The 22,555-nt window shown below is 43.9% G+C and overlaps 1 protein-coding gene across 1 annotated transcript in view; it reads left to right on the forward strand.

Annotated features, from left to right (window-relative positions):
* piezo1 (piezo-type mechanosensitive ion channel component 1) overlaps positions 1 to 22,555 on the forward strand; it is a 69,678-nt gene that overhangs the window by 3,205 nt on the left and 43,918 nt on the right. The window contains 1 exon segment of the mRNA XM_045225457.1: positions 21,826 to 21,921. Within this exon segment, the coding sequence (XP_045081392.1) occupies positions 21,826 to 21,921 (96 nt within the window).

Here is a 22,555-nt window from a genome sequence, read left to right on the forward strand (position 1 = left end):
GTCGCTTTGGATAAAAGCGTCTGCTAAATGGCATATTATTATTATTATTATTATTATTACAATGTAAATATAAATCATTTCTCATTCAAAACCGCATATAAATTACCAGTGAGTGCCCTTTCCTTCTATGATGCAACACTGTCTTTGACAAACAATACTAGGCAATCAGTACTGTAGAGGCAATCAGTGCTCATTTAATGACAATACAAACCCAACCCAGTGCCCAATCAAGCAGCTATAGAATGGAACAAGAGTCCTGTGCTGTGTGAGGATAGTTATGTGTGAGGTAAAGCTCAGGTAATAAACAAGGGGCATGCAGTGAGTCTGCTGCAAGGTCTGATAAACCGTGCGTTTGATTCTCCAGCTGCGGTACATAGTTAAAACACCTGTAGTCTGCCAAAGGCCTCACGCTCCAGCACAGCATAAATACACCCATAAACTAGAACGATGCTCCAAACACTGTTAACGTTACACAGCCAGGAGACAGCCAATGTAAACGCTGCAGATGAATAGAGGCGTTTTCACTGGAACATCACTTTTATTTTGAATATATTATTTTCAATCTCTACCTTTTTGATTCAACTGGTGGAAGTGTAATTCACAGCCTTGAAGTGCTGTTCTGTTGAAGAGCTGTTTGAGAATGGAAGATAGACTCGATCTATGTTAGTTCTCCTTTTGCCCGGGGCCAAGGATAGATTTATCTATGTTTTATCTGGTCCACTCATTACCATAAAGATGAGGTATAGTCTGTGAGATGTAAAGTGGTCCTCTGTAGCTCAGCTGGTAGAGCACGCGCTTGTAACGCCAAGGTAGTGGGTTCGATCCCCGGGACCACCCATACACAAAAAAAATGTATGCACGCATGACTGTAAGTCGCTTTGGATAAAAGCGTCTGCTAAATGGCATATTATTATTATATTATTATAAACCTGCAAGAGGCCTACTCGAGGGCTGAGACTTTGCTTCTATAAGAAGAGATTGTGAGAGGGACATGACTGGCAAAGTGGGTGAGGAAAATATTTCACCCTCAAGTCCTGGCATGCTGCTCATTACCTCATGTTCAAAGCCATAAACAGTATGGTTGGCCTGCTTGCTAAATTGTTAATCCCGTCTGTTTTTATAGATCTAAAGAGACAATTATGCCCAATCCCAAGAATGAATGGGGGTGGGCTTACTGGGCCAAACTAAATCAAAGATGTCTCTGGTGTGTTTTAGTGTTTAGAGATTCAAAGTGTTCTCACAGCAAGTTGTGGAATAAAAGGTGTGTGTCAGTGGCGTGTATTCATGGATGCCAATGGAAGCCAGGCTTCCCCCAAAAATTGACCAAGACAAAAAAAAAAAAAAAACATATCAAATAATTTATCTTTCGCCTCTCTGTGTTTCATAATTTTCCTTAAATTAGCAAGAGGCTGAATGCATCTCACCAGAGAAAGCATCTGAGCGAGCGAAACAGCGCTCCTCTGTCTCAGTATGTGTGGGCCATCTATCTGATGCTGTCTGGTCCAAAAAATTATGACATTGTTGCCGCCCGTAGCGTTGAATGCAAGGGAAGCCAGCAAGCATTTGGCCTCCCTTGATAAAAAAAATTGTAAAATAATAGCCAATCAGCATTGTGCTAAACTAAAATATTTTCAGGGAAGCCAGTTTGGATTTGGCGTCACTCCATCAAATCGCATTGAGAGCATACGTCACTGACAGAAACAACTTGAATTGTTGCGTGTTGTTGTCCTCCGGTGGCCCTTTCCTGAATTAGCCATGGATGGAGATAGGGATTTGGTATTGTGGATTTTACTTAATTCTCCGTACTGGCCAATGATTATAAAGGCAATTCTGATCCAACCATTAATTCATACATTGTGCCCCTGGCCTGAGAGGATGGAAGTTCAATATGTAGCTAGATGTAGAAGGCTAATGTTAACTAGCTAACGTTGCCCATGAAAGCAAGCATTTTAGCCAGGTAGCCTAGGACAACAAAAATAAAAGTGTGTACAGTATGACAGAGTGAGAGACCGTTTAGTCAACATGAAAGAGAGGAGGATGGCATTGGTGTTTCTCTACAAGTAGGGTGAGTCAACATGTTTTTCTACTAGCACGAACGCGCACACACACACACAGAAATCTGAACCATGGACAGCCACATCATATTTAGCTTGTGTTGATTGGACTAAATTGTTTTTGGTATCTTTTAGTTGTCACTGTATTAGACTAAGCATAGGTGATTAGATAATGTTGAAGTTTAAATGGTACTGGAATAGAGGAGGCAGCTCCTGTTTTCTTTGCGACTTGCGGTAACTCTGGTCCTAATTCAGTAGTTCCCGAAAATGTCAGAAACATTACCTATTTTGACCATGCTGTAGGTCATGTAACTGTTTGTTACATGCAATATGCTTTGGGGACTTCACCGGACAGAGGTTGCTCTCTGGTTTTGTGATGAAACAAAGGTGTGGTTGAATCTATTCTGCCACTGTGTCTTCTTATTGCCTCTGCCTTTAGGACTATATATCACGGTTGCAAGGCATATGAACTAACAGGTTGATTGAGCAAACAACGCAATTATCACAACAAATAGGTTGTAATGGTATTTGTTTTCTGGCTTCCCCAGTGATTTTACCCACACACCGCTACTTGTTTGTTTGTGTGTCAGTCCAAGTGAGTCAGCACCAGTTGAGGCGGTTGAAGCAGCTTTCACAGTCTAGTCTGAAATGTGACACATGCCTTGTGGTCAGGGCAGGGCTCCATCCCCGGCTCATCTAGCTCCGCATTAGTAACGACCTGCAGGAGGCACGCCTGTTTACAGGAGCCGGCAGGCAGAACCACTGCCCTTAAATTACCTTTACCACGGACACATTGATTGCGTAGCCCAAAGCCGGGTGTTTGTTTTACTATGTCCTGGACACAGACCCACTGTCAATGGTACCGCAGGCATTTTTTCCCACAAAAACAGGAAGGAGGTTGAGCCAGGTGAGCCCAGCCCAGCCAGCAGCCCCAATGTTCCACCAACAATGGAAAGGCTTTGTTCACTTAACAAAAATATAAACGCAACATGCAACAATTTCAAATATGTTATTAAGTTACAGTTCATATAAGGAAATCAGTTAATTTGAAATACATTTATTAGGCCCGAATCTATGGATTTCACATGACTGTGAATACAGATATGAATCGGTTGGTCACAGATACCTTAAAAAATAAGTAGGGGCGTGGATCAGAAAACCAGTCAGTATCTGGTGTGACCACCATTTGCCTCATGCAGCACGATACATCTCCTTCGCGTAGAGTTGATCAGGCTGTTGATTGTGGAATGTTGTCCCACTCCTCTTCAATGGAAGTGCGAAGTTGCTGGATATTGGCGGGAACTGGAACACGCTGTCGTACACGTCGATCCATAGCATCCCAAACATGCTGAATGGGTGACATGTCTGGTGAGTATTCAGGCCATGGAAGAACTGGGACATTTTCAGCTTCCAGGAATTGTGTACAGATCCTTGCGACATGGGGCCGTGCATTATCATGTTGAAACATAAGGTGATGGTGGCGGATGAATGGCACTGTGCATTCAAATTGTCATTGATAAAATGCAGTTGTGTTCGTTGTCCATAGCTTATGCCTACCCATACCATAACCCCACCATGGGGCACTCTGTTCACAACGTTGACATCAGCAAACCCCTCGCTCACACGACACCATACACGCTGTCTGTCAGCTTCCCTGAGATGGTTTCTGACAGTTTGTGCAGAAATTCTTCAGTTGTGCAAACCCACAGTTTCATCAGCTGTCCGGGTGGCTAGTCTCAGACCATCCCGCAAGTGAAGAAGCCGGATGTGGAGGTCCTGGGCTGGCGTGGTTACACGTGGTCTGTGGTTGTGATGCCGGTTGGATGTACTGCCAAATCTCTAAATCGACGTTGGAGGCGGCTTATGGTAGAGAAATTAACAGTCAGTTCTCTGGCATCAGCTCTGGTGGACATTCCTGCAGTCAGCATGCCAGCATCTGTGGCGTTGTATGACAAAACTGCACATTGGCCTTTTATTGTCCCCAGCACAAGGTGCACCTGTGTAATGATCATGCTGTTTAATCAGCTTCTTGATATGCCACACCTGTCAGGTGGATGGATTATCTTGGCAAATGATAAATGCTCACTAACAGGGATGTAAACAAATTTGGGCACAACATTTTAGAGAAATACGCTTTTTGTGCTTATGGAACATTTCTGGGATCTTTATTTCAGCTCATGAAACATGGAACCAACACTTTACATGTTGCGTTTATATTTTTGTTCAGTATACATGAAGTCAGTTACATGTTCATGTATGGTAGTTTGAAAGTTGAATCCAAGTATGTCATGGTTTTCCATTACTCAGGAGTTTATTTTGTGAGTAAACTGAGTGTTGTCATTTCCACTAGCTGTAGCGACGGCCCTCAGTGTGTCTCGACCACAGCCAGATGTTCAGAATGTTTACCATGGTAACGATGAGTGCCATGGCAACATCCTGAGATGAATCTCGTGCTTCCGCCTTCAGACTGGCAAGTCAACTTCCCAAATTCTCTGAAAGTCAATGTCACCAGTACAGCTAAATACAAAGTCCTATGTGTCTTCTTGCGTTTACACAACTTTGAGTTTGATGATTCATAAAGCGAAGAAATTACAATATATTCATGTGAAAGTTGAGTAACGTGCAACAGTCTCACTGCTGCTAAAATGAGGAAGTAAGACTTTTTGGCCAAGTACAGTACAGACAAATCAAATAACGCCTTTAGGGAACACACAGCCTGCCATAGATGCCACGGTCCAGTGTGCTTATTACTCCCAAATGCAGTAATGTGTTCCACACACACAGTCCCTTTTCCACCCCATGTACGTTAACCATGGAGAAGAATAGGGCTGAAAGAAAATGGGGATACCTAGTCAGTTGCACAACTGAATGCATTCAACTGAAATGTGTCTTCCGCATTTAACCCAACCCCTCTGAATCAGAGAGGTGCACGGGGCTGCCTTAATCAACGTCTAAGCGCCCGGGGAGCAGTTGTTGTTGGGGGTTAACTGCCTTGCTACTGGGGAGACAATTCGGTAAGTGTACCGTGCACGGTGTCTGTCTTTGGGGCAGTGATGAGAATGGCAGACGGGTCACACTTTGAATGTGTATCAGACTTGTTTTTTGTATTTTGATTTAACCTTTATTTTGACAGGGAGTCATGCTGAGACCAAGGTCTCTTTCTCAGATGAGCCCTGTATACCCATCAAACACATCAATATACACATCAATATTCACATCAGTACACAAAAAGCTTAACACAATCATCGAAAAACAAACACATTCTTCAGTAAAAAGGTGTTCAATCAGTGTTTTGAATTGCCCTAGAGGCACCAATTCATCCAACTTTAGAGAGCCTTTGAGATCATTCCACAAGTAAGGTGCGAAACAACTAAGAGCAGATATACCTAACTCAGTCGAGATCGAAGGGATCTCCTGAGACCGGGTCTGGTATCGCATACGTCTAGTGCAGTACTCACAACAAAGACTGAGGAAAACCCCTGTATGATTGAAGATACTCTAGTATTTGAAGAGAGGAGAAGAAAAATCGGTTTATCATTCAACCTCACATAATGTTGAAGTTAAAAACTCATAGTGATTGAAAATGAAAGCATTTTCAACCAGAAACAAGTGTGTATCGGTTCTAAGAGTTTTACTCTGTTTGGATGATGGCCATGGGTATGAATGGCCGGGCCTCCATGAGTTCCCATCCTCTGGATGTTCACGTTGATATTCAGTGTGTCACATCCTGTTTGTTAGTGTGCTCATTGCTTAAGCTGCAGGTTTAACATACATAACCTGTGTGTCACCGTGGGCACAATGACCTGAGGAACTACAATGATCTCATAGCTGCACTACTGACGAGAAGTTGACGTATAACACTGATAAACTTGGCAGGGACTTCAGTCTTGTTAGGTTAAAGGGTGCTGGATGATGAGACGTTGTATGGTCTCTGGGTGTTCAGATAGTGGTGCTAAAAGGTGTACATAAGAGGCTGTAACCGGGCCTGTGCAGCAGAAGTGGCTGTGCCAGAACTGTGGGGGAGTCTATTGACTGACTGTCCTCCCGGTGCACAACGTACACTATATATACAAAAGTATGTGGACACCCCTTCAAATTAGTGGATTCGGCTACAGTATTTCAGCCAGGTGTATAAAATTGAGCACACAGCTATGCGATCTCCATAGACAAACATTGGCAGTAGAATGGCCTTATTGAAGAGCTCAGTGACTTTCAACGTGGCACCGTCCTAGGATGCCACCTTTCCAACAAGTCAATTCGTCAAATGTCTGCCCTGCTAGAGTTGCCCCGGTCAACTGTAAGTGCTGTTATTGTGAAGTGGAAAGGTCTAGGAGCAACAACGGCTCAGCCGCAAAGTGGTTGCCGAATCCACTAATTTGAAGGGGTGTCCACATACTTTTGTATAATAATATAATAATAATATGCCATTTAGCAGACGCTTTTATCCAAAGCGACTTACAGTCATGATAGATAGTGTATGTCAGGGTTTCCCAAACATCACAAACTGACATGTAAACTGATAATCACACATCCACACACACATCCTGGTTAGTGCTCTCAACTGCTTGGCAGTGTTTCTCTCGGTGTCAAAGTTTGACTGGTATCCAAGTCTAGAGAAGAAAATAAGGCCATGGCTTTTGTGTTGCCTTTAATTAAAGGCTGATATGCTTATGGTATGTTTGGAAACCTAACTGACTTAAAAATCACTTAAACACAACAGCATTCTGGAAAGTCACATGCCTTTGGTTGCTGTGCTTTGTGAAAATTAAATATAGACTGGAAGAAATGCTGCTCAGCCAGAAATACCTAAGTCAGGAGGTGGAAAGAGAAAAGTTCTAGCTACGTATGTATTTAGGTTAAATCTACCCTCAAATTCCATGGAGAAAATGCTGAAAGTTTCCGTCCCATACTGATGAATTGCCCCAGTAGAGTAACTGAATCATGAAGGGGACAGTTAATTATAACTGTGAAGATCCACTTTCCCATCTTCTTCTTGCAGATTAACACAAAACACTTCTCACAACTATAAAACCAAATGAATGATGAAAAACGTCTGAAATTTGAATGACCTTGATCATATATTTTTATTTGTGGGTCGTTAACACCTGTAGGATGTGATCAGTAGCGTTGGAAGACCTATGGTGCAAATTGGCCCCAAGCAAGTGTATGTTGATCTGTGCTATTGCCTTAATCAATTACCAAAATGTATTCAAACAATGCCTGAGATACATCTGTATTGTTTGTCACTAACTTTTGTTCCCTATGAGCAATTGATCAAGTATTTTATCACACAAAGTGAGACACATTCTGGCCAGTGTAAGTATTTGGGAAACACTGTATTAGCACAGAGTTTTCAAACCCAGAGGCGCAACATCGCGATAATTCCAGGAAGGCGTTGCGAAGCAGATTAGACAGACCAGACAAGGGGTTTGGCAAGTCAATGGGAGAAGTGAAAAATGTATCCTTAGTTGTTAATTTTTCTCATTCTAAATGCAAAACCTAGATTCGAGACGATGTCTTTAAGTGGCTGAACCTCTCATTACTACAACCTTGTGAAAGTGACAGACTGACACGTTTTTATTTTTGTCAAAGACAGTTTTATATTGAAGGAGTGCGCTTGGTTTAACGGCCTGCACATGCGCAGTTCGGCGCGACACACGTTAGACCTGATAACGTGTTTCTGCGCATGAGCTATGCTAGCTAACGTCGCCATGACATCGCCTACAGGTGTGATCGGGAATTTCTATTGGAGAAGCAGTTTCTGCATATCTTCATTAGAGCAGGGGTTAACATCTCTTCTCTCTCACACACACACTGCTGTGAAGGTGCTGTCATGAGTGTCCTTTGAATGAACTCAGACATAATCCTCCATGTAGGTGCTGCTTCTGTCAGCAAAATTGGATTGAGGAAGTTGAATGTTGATCTTAAACAAGACATAGTGCCATAATCATAAACATACTGCTTGAGCGCTCAATTAAATGCTATGACTCACGCATCTATCTACAGTACAGTACTTGGACTCAGTCAGGGAAGACTAGCCTCTCTGCTAGGCCCCAGAACCACTATGTTTGTATGTTAGGTCCGGAATCTGACACCAGCCAGCACCATCCAAACTCATTATTGGTGAATTAACAGTGAGCCAAGGACAGGTGTGGGACTGGCCCGGCTTCAGAGCTTTGTCTCCCAGGCTGCAGTAAACCATGATACAGATGGAGGTTAGTCATTAAATGTGAATTTGACTTCCCGCTGATGTCTCTGGCTGACCGGTAACCAGATAACAGACCGCCGCACTGGCCTCGTGCTGGCCAGCCACCACAGACACAGGAGTGCTAAAGCGCTTTTTAATGAGGAGCATGGAGCTCCAATGTCCAACACCTGTTGCGGTCACACAGGCACGCATTTAGAAGTGTTGAACTAGCTGGCTGCCTTGGGCTGAGGCTGGCTGACCACGGCCAGAGAGAACCCTCTCGGATATCTAGGGCATTAGGCAGAGCTGGGTCTGCTGCCAGGCCAACTGCCTATAGGCCCAGTGGTCCAGTCCCTCCAAGCCAAAAGGATATGGCACAGCGTGAGTGTATAAGGGAGAGGAAGTTGAGCTTTCTCACCTCACTGAGTTATTTTATGAAGAGAATAATTAGAGATTGAACAGGATCTTGAGCACTTACAAATTCGTAACATATTGTACGAATTGGAATTCGAAACATATCATATGAATTGCACGAAGAACATATATATATATATTTTTGCATAACGTAACATATCATACGAAATGGATGACTGTACACAATTGGTCACCTTTTTCAGGGACCTATTTTTTGCTTGTGAGCGCTACTTTCAAAACAACTGTCTGAAATGATAAAACACCTTTATAACACATCTTTAAGCAATATGATATTACAGTTGGTTAATTTATCTGCTTGGCAGGCAGGCATCTCTTTTTTCATTTCAAAGTTTTAAATTTAGATCAAAGACTTTCTCCACCATTCTATAGCTTCTATTATTTATTCTGGAGGATATAGCTCATAAAAACCTGATTTGATTTTGAAACTGTTTTAATGAAGTGGTGATTGTGTGATATGACAGACATTTATAACACTGCCTGTCTACATAGTTATGAATATTGGACATTGTGTTACAGCTTGCTGCTGAGTCTGAGCTAAATGAGAGCTGTCTCTTATCTCTGGCACTAATATTGATAATAACAGTAACTGCTATATGGCTGAGGGGCCCTAGGCCCATGGATGGATGACGCATTTGAAGGGTCTTCTCACTGTAATTCAGCCCACTATGGTTTCCAATGACATGTACACTACCGGTCAAAAGATTTAGAACACCTACTCATTCAAGGGTTTTTCTTTATTTTTACTATTTTCTACATTGTAGAATAATGGTGAAGACATCAAAACTATGAAATAACACATATGGAATCATGTAGTAAACAGAAAAAGTGTTAAACAAATCCAAATATATTTTAAATTTGAGATTCTTCAAAGTAGCCACCCTTTGCCTTGATGACAGCTTTGCACACTCTTGGCATTCTCTCAACCAGCTTCACCTGGAATGCTTTTCCAATAGTCTTGAAGGAGTTCCCACATATGCTGAGCACTTGTTGGCTGCTTTTACTTCACTCTGCGGTCCGACTCATCTCAAACCATCTCAATTGGGTTGAGGTCGGGGGATTGTGGAGGCCAGGTCATCTGATGCAGCACTCCATCACTACTTACACAGCCTGGAGGTGTGTTGGGTCATTGTACTGTTGAAAAACAAATGATAGTCCCACTAAGCCCAAACCAGATGGGATGGTGTATCGCTGCAGAATGCTGTGGTAGCCATGCTGGTTAAGTGTGCCTTGAATTCTAAATAAATCACAGACAGTGTCACCAGCAAAGCATCCCCCACATCATAACACCACCTCCTCCATGCTTTACGGTGGAAAATACACATGCGGAGATAATCCGTTCACGAACACCGCGTCTCACAAAGACACTGCGGTTGGAACCGAAAATCTCAAATTTGGACTCCAGACCAAAGGACAAATTTCCACCGGTCTAATGTCCATCGCTCGTGTTTCTTGGCCCAAGCAAGTCTCTTCTTATTATTGGTGTCCTTTAGTAGTGGTTTCTTTGCAGCAATTTGACCATGAAGGCCTGATTCACGCAGTCTCCTCTGAACAGTTGATGTTGAGATGTGTCTGTTACTTGAATGCATTTATTTCGGCTGCAATTTCTGAGGCTGGTAACTCTAATGAACTTATCCTCTGCAGCAGAGGTAACTCTGGGTCTTCCATTCCTGTGGCGGTCCTCATGAGAGCCAGTTTCATCATAGCGCTTGATGGTTTTTGCGACTGCACTTGAAGAAACTTTCAAAGTTCTTGAAATGTTCCATATTGACTGACCTTCATGTCTTAAATTTATGATGGACTGTCATTTCTCTTTGCTTATTTGAGCTGTTCTTGCCATAATAATACCTTGTCACAACACAAACTGATTGGCTCAAACGCATTAAGAAGGAAAGGAATTCCACAAATTAACATTTTAAGAAGGCACACCTGTTAAATGAAATGCATTCCAGGTGACTACCTCATGAAGCTGGTTGAGAGAATGCCAAGAGTGTGCAAAGCTGTCATCAAGGCAAAGGGTGGCTATTTGAAGAATCTCAAATATAAAATACATTTTGATTTGTTTAAAAAAAATTGGGTTACTACATGATTCCATATGTGTTATTTCATAGTGTTGATGTCTTCACTAACATTCTACAATGTAGAAAATAGTACAAATAAAGAAAAACCCTTGAATGAGTAGGTGTTCTAAAACTTTTGACCAGTAGTGTAAGTGACAGTGATACACTTATGGGTTAAGGTCTCACCATGATCTTCCACTCCATCTCATCTCCTCTTCATGGGAATGAATGATGAGCATTTCAACAGCTCTAAATCCAATTCAATGTTAAGCTATTATAGAGGTGTCAAGCGAAGTATTAGGCTGTCTGTTGCAATGGAAAGGATTTGTCTCTTTAATTGCTCTCTGAAAATGTAAATTGCTAAAATCCATATATATCTTTTGAAATGAATACCTTGACTTACCTTGGAGTACAAAGGTGAAAACGCTGAGGTTAAGGGCACTAGTTTGTAGGTGCTCCTATGTTTGTGTGATGATGTACGTTGGTTCAAACGGCATGGGTAGTAAACCTAATAGTATTCATTGTGTTTTGTCCAGTCATAGTTATTCTGCATTCTTGGTTTTTAACCTGACTGGGGCTAGTCTGTAAGGGAACACTGTAGGGAAGCTTAGTTCTTCTTCCGAATTTCAAAAGAAACTGTAGAGTGGTTTAGTTCTCATGTTGCTCTTCAAAGTGTTACATCACTTCTTACAACTGTAACTAGGCAACTAGGCCAAATGGCCTAGCAAACTCCCAAAGAAGAAATGACAGCCAAGTGGGAGCTACAAGCTAAAACTCACACCATGCAACGTGTTAGATTATGCCTCTGTGTAAGCATTCCTCACACACTTGCCCTGACAAGCCTTGTGCTTTTTACTTTCGATTCCTCCAGTAACGGGATTACAAAATGCCTCTCGTAATGATCTGACCCTGATCTCCCTGTTTGTCAGGGGAGGCAGGCAGGCATCAGATGATGATGATGAGAGGGGCAGAGTACGAGAGAGAGAGAGAGAGAGAGAGGACTGTAAAGTGTTAAAGAGCAGGCTGCAGGCTGAGATGAGAGCTGGGCATATCAAAATGCCGTCTGACTTTTACGACAGGGTCCACATTCTGTTTTTCACGCTGAATGCTACTTTTGTTATGGGCCATTTAATGGAAAATTGCTTCATCGTGCCGCCGTCTGACTGCGCTGCTTGAGTTCTGGATCTGAATTGAGATGGTGGTGCAATATCTTCCTCACACATGGTCTCAGAGCCTAAGCCGCCTTTACTGTCAAAGATAGAAAGGAGAGGGAGGGAGTGAAAGATGAAGTGAAAGAGTGAAGGTCTGTTCAGGCTGCTTGGCTAGCTCCGTTATCTTCTCGGGCCACATGGCGCACGCCTTTGCTCTATGTGTCCGTCGGGTGGAGAAGTCTCCCACAGATAGGTGGAGAGTGGTGTTCATTTTTACCCTTTAGAACAGGTGATAGATGGGTTATTATGTATGCAGAAATAGTAATACCCCCCTGCTTGAGCACCGCATGGCCATTCAGACCTACAAAGGGCAGACCTGGCTGTTTGTCACAAGATACTGCATTCATACTAATGGAAATATTCATAGTGTTTGAAAGGGAGCATGTATTAGATGCATATTTTCTATTTTAAGGGCAAAACTTCTATCTCAGGGCTGTTTCCTCCACTGGCACCAAAGTGGTCTCAGAGTATTTCGTATTATTCTGTACATAAATCGGAGACACTCCATTTAGTATGATATGTTACGTTTCGTATGGTATGTATTCATTTGTGGATCTCCATCATCCATTTCGTATGGTATGTTACGAATTACAATTCGTATGGTATGTTACGAATTACAATTCGTATGATATGTTACGAATTACAATTAGTTTGATATGTTACGAATTACAATTAGTTTGATATGTTACGAATTACAATTAGTTTGATATGTTACGAATGACAATTCGTATGATATGTTACGAATGACAATTCGTATGATATGTTACAAATAGCAATTATTACGATATGTTATGAAATCCAATTTGTTGTTGCTAACATTTAGCTAGGTGGCTAACGTTAGCTAGCTATAGGGGATTAGGGTTAAAGTTAGGAGTTAGGTTAAAGGGTTAAGGTTAGGGTTAGGGAAAGGTTAGCTAAAAGGGTTAAGGTTAGGGAAGGGTTAGCTAAAAGGGTTAAGGTTAGGGTTAGGGGAAGGTTTAGCTAACATGCTAAGTAGTTGCAAAGTAGCTAAAAAGTAGTAAGTAACTAAAGTTGTCCGTGATGAGATTCGAACACGCAACCTTTGGGTTGCTAGACGTTTGCGTTATTACCCATCCACCCTGACCAACTAACCTACTTTCATTTTTGTTTGAAGTAACCTTCTGTCTTATGTAACCATACCAAACATAACATATCATACTAATTTGAGTGTCTCGGTTTTACATTTACTATGTTACGTCTAATCTATGAGACCAGTCTGCTGGCACAGTAGTAGAACAGTTTCACCCATCATGGAGGGAAGGGAAACCAAAGGGGAAGTGATTGTTTAGAGGTTTGAAGAATGAGCATTGTTTCATAGAGCTGCAATGTGCATGACCAATGAATAGAGATTGACTTGGCAGCATGCAGTTCTTGCCATGCCAGCTAATTTGTTAGGATTTGACTTAGGGATATTTGTTGAGAAATGTTCTCAGGTTTCAGTAGGTTATTATTTTTATTTTTTGGGGGGGGTCATTTAGCAGACGCTCTTATCCAGAGCGACTTACAGTTAGTTATATGAGTGAATATATGAGTCTCCATATTTTACCCAGGAGGGCAGCTCAAGTTCCCAATTTCTTATTCACACACCCACGCATACTCAATGGGCCTTGTGAAGCTTTCATTCCTGCGGCAAGGTGTCTTTCAGAGAGTGATTCTAGTTGACAAAGTTCCTTTCCTTTGTTCTGGTTTGTTTTGTTTTGTCTAGTTGTCTCTGTTTAGGCCCTACTATTGTCCTGCGGATCACACATGAATGGCTTTAAATTGTGACTCTTAAGGGAATGTTATGATTCTTGACTTTCTCTCTCTTTCTGAAATGTTAACAGTTATAGCATGCAGAAACTGGAACGTTTTCGAGTGAAGTAAATTAACTCTTGTCTGTGGAAAGGAATTTGTCTGTTTGGAAACATCAAAATGATCGAGAATGGAGGTCAGAGTGGCCGCTAGTTCTCCAGGAACAGACACTGACAGGAGGGCTGGTTGCTTCCAGATTCTCAGTTCTCCTCGCTTTCTATTTTCCAATTCCGCGCAGGCACAAAGGAAGATTTTCGTTTAATGTCTTTCACAACTGTGGGAAGCTCAGTATTTGAGCATACAGTGTGTGCAGTGTGTGTGTGGGAAAGACAGAGGAAGGGGGATTGTATCTGGCTGTAGGCCTCATGCAGGGCCTGCCAGATCTATAGGCTTTAGCAGCTGGCATGGGATTCAACGTCCTGGAAGCCCTTCACAGCCTACGCTCCGGGGGTTGTTTAATATAAAGAGCTCTGTGTCTGGCTGGGAGAGTGTGGCTTGGCTATCTCTTTATCAGAACAGAGGAGCTGGGATCAGTCAGGCTCCCTGGGCCAGTCTCAGTCCAGGAACAACCCATTCGCCTAGTTGATGGATTGGAAGTAGGCATGAGCAATCAGAAGGCAAGCTAGAGCCGCTAAGGGCCTGGCTAAATGGGAGTGTCTTTTCCACTGTCGGAGAGGTGCATTAGAGCATGTAAAACAGTCAAAGCCCTGTCACATCCAGACTGGCCATTTTGATTTTTATTATCACATAAAGCCGTCCACATTAGCTGATCGCCTCACTGTCCGTATGGAGATCGGGTCCTATTTAAACACGCAGTTGATCACTTAATGGCTTCCATGAGCCATTGTTTCTCTCCCCGAGTTCAGCTGACATCATGGAACACTGGGGTGTCTATGGAAAACTGCTCCCTACATTTCCCCTTAAACCCCTTTCTCTTCAGCCACGCACTCCAGCAGAATAATAGGATCAGTATGAGTGCCCAGGTGATAGAGGGTAGTGAGCCCAGTTAGGGTACTTTCCACTGGTGAGTTGAATAAGAGTCCGTCCAGCTGTATAGTGGTGAAAACACAAGACATGTTAGAGACGGCAGATCTGGGACCGCTCCAATGGAAGACCTCTGTGTGACTCATTCTAACCAGAGCCAAAGAGTCAGGAGGAATCACAGGGATCTACAGAGACCCATTAAACCCGCACCGCTGTATGAGGGATACATACATAATCCACTCAACTTCTGTGAGGGATCTACATGTCATTCAGAACTATACATGATATTGGAGAGATTAACCTTGTGTTATGTAGCCAAAATCTTTATGACTGCAATTACACCCAGTAAGAACCAGGACATCATGATGAATTGGAAAGAAACCTAAGATTGCATTCAGGATCATTCTGTGCTTAACAAACTTTAACATGTAGACATTGATATAGTGTTGTCTTTTTTGAGCGTCATAGTTATTCCAGTTAATAGCGCAAATTATAGTGCAGGATTACTCATAGCCACTGTTGACAAGGACGGTTACACGGTTACCAGTTTAGAGTTTCCCAGATGTTTTGCTTGAGAACAGCACCCTTCTGTTTATTCAGAAGATGGAAGATGTTTCCATGTTCCAGTATCTATCCCTCCTCTCACTACCCTTTACCCACTTGGCTCATCCAAGACGCTTACTCACCCACTCCTCTCCCATATCATCTCTCTCTCTCACTCCCCCACCTCCCCCTCTCTTTATATCCTCCCTTTCCCCTTGCTCTTCCTTTCCATTTGTCTCTTTGTTCCTCTCTCTCCTACCCTCCCCCCTCTCCCTCTCCAGCCGTCTCTCTTCCTGTCTCTGTGACCCGTGCAGGACTGGGCTGTGTTCACATACCTGTAGAGTGAGGTCACTGTGAGGGCCAGCTATGGGCCCCTGGAGTCCTGTAGCTGTTGGCTTCACTGGGCCGGGCATGCAGGCAGGCGCACATGCTCACAGACCCAACCGAGTGATCGCAGTTGGCCTCGCTTATGTTTTCCCTCGCTTTCTCAATCTCCTCCGTCCGTTTTTGCTAAAGGTTATTTGTCATTTTCAATTGCCTTTGATGTGGCTGCCATGAACCGTCTGGGTTGTGTGTTGTGTGTAGTGTTTCTGCGGTGGGGTAGCTCTATTCTGGATGCAGACGTGAGCTGAACATGCGAGCTGCAGTCTCGTGGCACTTTCTGTTGACATTGTCTGACAGTGTTTTGTGGTGTGCCTGCCTTGTCGTAGGACATTCCTTAGGTCTTTCATTTTCTTGCTCTCATGTTACATTTGGTGACACTGTCATGTTGCTGTGCCTCTGCCTTGACTTGAAAACTGGAAGTCTGCCCATCTGATAAACAGGCATTTGGCCACACTACCAGGGAAGGCAAGCTGCAGCGGAGTGCAGAGATCATATTGGCGCCACTGCCTCTTATTATTTGTCAAAGCACTGCTTTGTCTGAGTGAGAGGAGCCTTCAACTGACTGGGTTGGTTTCTCTGGGGCGCTGCTTGTCACAGTCACTGCCTTGCTACGTGTTTTCAGAAGCACCACTACACTGAAAACACTGTAATTGCCTGGAGGGTGGAAAGAATTGCGATCCATTAGCTCTGATATTAGACAGATCCACTGTGAGTGTGTTGCTCATGACCTGTGGCAATTACGCACATTGGAAACGGCTTTTAATCAGATTTGGCCCTGGCAGCAGACACCGAAAACTGTGATCTGAGATGATTCACTGCTGATCTAAAGCTGATGTGGGATAAACTGCTTTACAGACAGGCCCATACAGTTAAAACAAATGTAGATGATGACATTTGAGTGTCCACCAGAAAATGAAAACCACCTGTGTGTAAAAGGTCAGCTCTCTTCAGTGTTCTTCCATTGCAGGTTTATGTTCAGTCAGCTTAGCAGGATTACTCTGTGGAGACCTTTCTATTTGCCGTACAGTAAACAACCTAAAGTTGAGGAAAAACTGCCAAAGCCCTGGAAAGTTTGGCAAGAACATTTCAATACAGGAGAGTACCTGACTGTAAGTCAATGGAGATAAAGAGTCCACATCTCCTCCCTCAGTCAACACAGGAGCTATAAAACAATGACATGCCAGATGGGAAACATAGGGCCTCTTTGGCCAGGAGTTGGACTGGGTGTTGTAAATATGAAGTGTGACTGTCAATTGACGTTAAGGATTAGACTACTGTTGAGTCTACAACGATGTAATGGTAAGATATTTGAGAGAGTAAGGTGTGACAAGTCTGTTAGTCTTTGCCGTTTGCAATGCATAATTCTGTCAGTAGTTTGGTCCATGGTTTGGTATGGTAAAGGATTGACAGTGATCAAGACCCTCAAGAAACAACCACTCTTAATATTTTCTCTAATAAAGAGGAACGATATTGAAATGGATTTTGGTGGTGAGATGTGCTCCAGAGACACACAGTTCCCAGAAGTAGCTATGCAACTCTGAGGGCAAACATTGGCAGATTTATTAAAGACAAATTAGAGCTTGAGACTTAATTCAGTGTGATGTCTGCTGAGTATAAATGGCACCTCTAAATGAGCCAGGTACAGTGAGGGTAGACTGAGTCCAAAGGGGTTTTACCATAGAGCATACATCAGAAGGGCCGGGGCATAAGAGACCAGCTTTTCACCGTGTTTGACTCTGCACAGGGCACAGACCAAGCTGGGACACACACACTCCGAGTGTGTTCCTCAGAGGTGCGTCACGACCCCAGCTCTGCGGCATGCTGTTGGTTTTTCCAATCGCAATTACCATAATTTCCTGAATCTATCCGATGCGTAGTTTGAGAGTCTATGGGCTCTGCTATTTAGAGTCGTTGGTGGTGGGAGTCTAGGCTGGGATGTTAGGGCTTTGACCTTGTAGCAACAACAGAGTGAGGTAGTGGACAGTTCCAGTACAGCTGCTTTTCGAGGAGTGGGTTCTTCCTCTCTCTCGCTCTCTCTCTCTCCGGATGGCTCATATCCCCCTTGATCACATGGGCATTTCGCTGTTTCTGCACCACAGGATCCCTGAGCTCAGTACTCTGTCTGTCACACTCACGCCACACCTGATTGACAGATGTTTGGTGTGCGTGTGTGTGAAAGCGTGTTTGTTTGAGAACGTCTAATACTGCTCCTTCTCCCAGCCGCTCATCTCAACATTGATTGTTAACAAGGAGAGTCTTCAGTAATTGAAAAGTGGACACTGTCCATACAGTATAAAGCCCCTGACTTATAGTACTCCTGATTTGCTGACCTCTACTTTCCTAGTTGGGTGCAATAGGTAGTGTAGTGTAGCTGCTCAGGTAGGCGGGCAGGCAGGCAGGGGAATGGAAACACTGTGGTTACGCTACAGAGGAGGTAAACAGACAGCCAGACAGTCAGAGAGACGGATGAAGGGAGATGGAAAGACAGAAGGAAACGCAGGATGAACTTCTCACACTGTTTTAACTTTTCCTTGCTTCAGTTGAGTTGCGACCCATTTTTCTGCACTGTGTCACCGGCTGGTTTAGTGCGTGTGTAGCGAGTGTGTGTGTGTGCACATGCGAGTGAGCATGCTTGAGATTCAATGACTGAGAGAGGGATTGATAGAAAGGAAAAAGCTCTTACTACCCTTCCTTTTAGCAGCACAGATTGACAGTATACTAAGAGTAGACTAGGGGCATTTCCCCCCTCTGCTCTCTGTCGAAGCTTGTTGATTGTGTGATGAGAAGCTGATGACCTCACCCTCTGATCCAGAACCAGCTGTTTAGAGACAGACACAGGACTGCTGGTCTTTGACCATAAAACCTCACAGCAGCCCTGCAGCAGTCTGTGGTCGTGGTCCCTCAGTGTTGAAAAGATGAACTTGAATCACACACATTCTGAGGTGGACCTCACTCTTGGCTGGGCGGAGACTAGCGAGCCAGTAAACCACAGTCAACTTTGTCACTTTTATCAGCCCATCTGAGAAGAGGGAATACAAATGTAATTTATTTTTCTGTCCATTAGCTCAGGGTTTCCCAAACTCGGTCCCCCCCCCCAGCACTACACAGCTGATTCAAATAACCAACTCATCATCAAGCTTTGCTTATTTGATTGAGCTGTGTAGTGCTACGGCAAAAAACAAGACGTGTACGCAGGGGGGCCCTAGGACCGAGTTTGTGAAACCCAGCATTAGCTCATGTCACACCCATTACGTCATGCGAGGGTGAGGTAACCATGGGAATATATACATTAAGTCAAAACAGTAACTCGCAGTCATTCGCCCCTCAGCCAATGTTGTCAGCCTAACTGGTCCATCCTCAGGATCATTGGCAGGTTCTCTGCCACTGTGAGTTTGCTAAAGACATTACACTGCACATGACACTTGACATTTTGCACGTGTGTTATATAAAAATATATGTTGTTCCTATATGATCCACATGAAAGAAGGAGAGCGTGAGAGCTGTTTAAGTTGTACCAGTGGGGGACTCCATTTCGCTAACAATTAAGCCAGAGTTAATAGAAAGGCTCCCTCGAGTGGGCCAGTGAAATCCTTAGTACAAACAGCGCTGTGCGCCACACGCTAGCTAGCTCATTGACTCTCACTTATAGGACAAAGCCTGTCTTTGTTCTCCCATGCTGGTTGTGTTAATTATAGATCTATAGCAGACTGTAGGCCGGGGTGGAGGCCTGAGGATCTGGGACACAGTACTGTACTGGGTACAGTGACTGACTGCAAGGCATTATTATGGTGGATATGTTGTGATGTGTTGGGTGGGCTCGCAGCAGTCAGCTGTGGACACTGTGCAGTGCAGTGTTTCCCTGCAGGGTCTCTGTGGGGCCACCCTCAGCGGGGTCGGTCTGAACCAGAAGCATCCGCTTTTCAGGGGAAAAGCAGAGAGGTGAAGCCTGAAAACCAGATGCTTCTGGATTCTGCCGACCCTGCTCAGGCGTTTCTTTTACGCCTGCTACTTTAGGTTACTGTGGGGCAGACCCAGAGGGCCAGATGAGAGTTGGTTGTGAGGATGAAACGCTGTGAGAAGGATGGTTGTGGCAGGACTCTTAACAAATGACTGCCTCGCCTGGTTCACCAACTACTTCTCAGATAGAGTTCAATGTGTCAAATCGGAGGGCCTGTTGTCTGGACCTATGGCAGTCTCTATGGGGGTGCCACAGGGTTCAATTCTTGGGCCGACTCTTTTCTCTGTGTATATCAATGACGTCGCTCTTGCTGCTGGTGACTCTCAGATCCACCTCTACGCAGACGACACCATTTTGTATACATCTGGCCCTTCATTGGACACTGTGTTAACAAACCTCCAAACGAGCTTCAATGCCATACAACACTCCTTCAGTAGCCTCCAACTGCTCTTAAACACTAGTAAAACTAAATGCATGCTCTTCAACCGAACGCTGCTTGCACCCGCCCACCCGACTAGAATCACTACTCTCGACGGGTCTGACCTAGAGTATGTGGACAACTACAAATATCTAGGTGTCTGGTTAGACTGTAAACTCTCCTTCCAGACTCACATTAAGAATCTCCAATCCAAAGTTAAATCTAGAATTGGTTTCCTATTTCGCAACAAAGCCTCCCTTCACTCATGCTGCCAAACATGCCCTCGTAAAACTGACTATCCTACCGATCCTTGACTTCGGCGATGTCATTTACAAAATAGCCTCCAACACTCTACTCAGCAAATTGGATGTAGTCTATCACAGTGCCATCCGTTTTGTCTCCAAAGCCCCATATAATACCCACCACTGTGACCTGTACGCTCTTGTTGGCTGGTCCTCACTACATATTCGTCGCCAAACCCACTGGCTCCAGGCCATCTATAAATCACTGCTAGGCAAATCCCCGCCTTATCTTAGCTCATTGGTCACCATAGCAACACCCACCCGTAGTCTGCGCTCCAGCAGGTATATCTCACTGGTCATCCCCAAAGCCAACACCTCTTTTGGCCGCAATTCCTTCCAGTTCTCTGCTGCCAATGACTGGAACAAATTGCAAAAATCTCTGAAGCTGGAGACACTTATCTCCCTCACTAACTTTAAGCATCAGTTGTCAGAGCACCTTACCGATCACTGCACCTGTACACAGCCCATCTGAAATTAGCCCGCCCAACTACCTCATCCCTATATTGTTATTTATTTTGCTCATTTGTACCCCAGTATCTCTATTTGCACATCATCTCTTGCACATCTATCATTCCAGTGTTAATACTAATTGTAATTATTTTTGCACTATAGCCTATTTATTGCCTTACCTCCATAACTTGCTACATTTGCACACACTGTATATATATGTATTTCTGTTGTATTTTTGACTTTGTTTTGTTTTACCCCATATGTAGCTCTGTGTTGTTGTTTTTATCGCACTGCTTTGCTTTATCTTGGCCAGGTCGCAGTTGTAAATGAGAACTTGTTCTCAACTGGTTTACCTGGTTAAATAAAGGTGAAATAAAAAAATAAAAAAAGGCCTGGTTAGGATCCAGAGCCCAAGGGGCAGAGCACAGCACAGGGGATCAGAGCTCTGGGCTCCCAGCTCCCCCTTCCAGTCTCAGAGCTCAGCTGGGAAGAGGAGAGAGAAGAGGGGGTGTGAAGGCAGCCCTGGAAAGCCCTCGTGTCCCCTGGCAGCCGCTCAAATGACCAGCAGCTAGCTAGTTCACTGAACACAGGCTGAGTAACAAGCTTATGCCTGGATAATCACAGGGTCTGGTGTAATATCAGCATAATAATAATCAATCAGCATTATTAAAGCAATATTTAGTGCAGAGCAGGCCACGGTTGGCTTGCCATCCAGCACTGTGTTACTGTTCACACAGTCCAGCCCTGCAACTTTCACAGGGACAGGAGAGAGCCCTGCCTGTATGTAAACTCATTAGATGTTCCACTGTTTTCCAGTAAGGGAGGTGTGTGTGGTTGTGTGAGGCATGCGGTTACAAACCAATACAAGGGTCAGAGGGTGTCAGGGAGACTTGTTGATGACCTCAATTCACAGATTTGTACCTAGATCATTCAACCACTCAGAAATATTGCTGTGTAGTAGTCATTGACTGTAATGTTTGTCTGTGTTGTGCCTGTCCTCTGACCTCTGTGTCCCTCTGTGTGTCCCCAGCCTGCCTGTTTCGCTACAATGGTCTGTCTCTGGTCTACCTGCTCTACCTGCTGCTACTGCCATGGTTCCTGTGGCCTAACAAACACACACTACGAGGTAAGACGACACGCCAATCCTTCCCTTCATTTGGCAACTCCTGCTTGTTTTGTAGTTTCAGGTGTGGGTGGGTAGGTGTGGTTGTAAGTGGGAACGCCAAGATCTCTCACCGCAGCATTGACGTTGATCAAATGGTGCAATGTTTGGAAGTTGTGCAATATAACAGAAGAGCCGGACAAAACATGAATGATGAAACAATGAAACAGGCTTTCAGAGCATGGTTCACATCCTCATACATACCACAGCATCTGTATTGGAGTTTGTTTCAGACAGACAGCTTCCGTAAATTACATGGCAAAATCTTAACCACTAACTTCAATCTATATTTTACCACCAAACCTATGAGGACTGGGCTGCAACTCTGATACCCTCCAGTAAATACAGGATATTTGGGGGTTTATAAGTGATTGGTTTTTTCTCTCAGCTATTTAAGCTATAAGGCCAGAGGGGGTGTGGTAAATGGCCAATATACCACGGCTAAGGGCTGTTCTTACGCACAACGCAACGCGAAGTGCCTGGATACAGCCCTAAGCCGTGGTATATTGGCCATATACCACTAACCCCCGAGGTGCCTTATTGCTTTTATAAACTGGTTGCCAACACAGTAAGGCAAGGAACTACACAACTAAATTGA

Source organism: Coregonus clupeaformis, chromosome 15 (genome assembly GCF_020615455.1).
Source record: "Coregonus clupeaformis isolate EN_2021a chromosome 15, ASM2061545v1, whole genome shotgun sequence".
Classification (NCBI taxonomy): domain Eukaryota; kingdom Metazoa; phylum Chordata; class Actinopteri; order Salmoniformes; family Salmonidae; genus Coregonus; species Coregonus clupeaformis.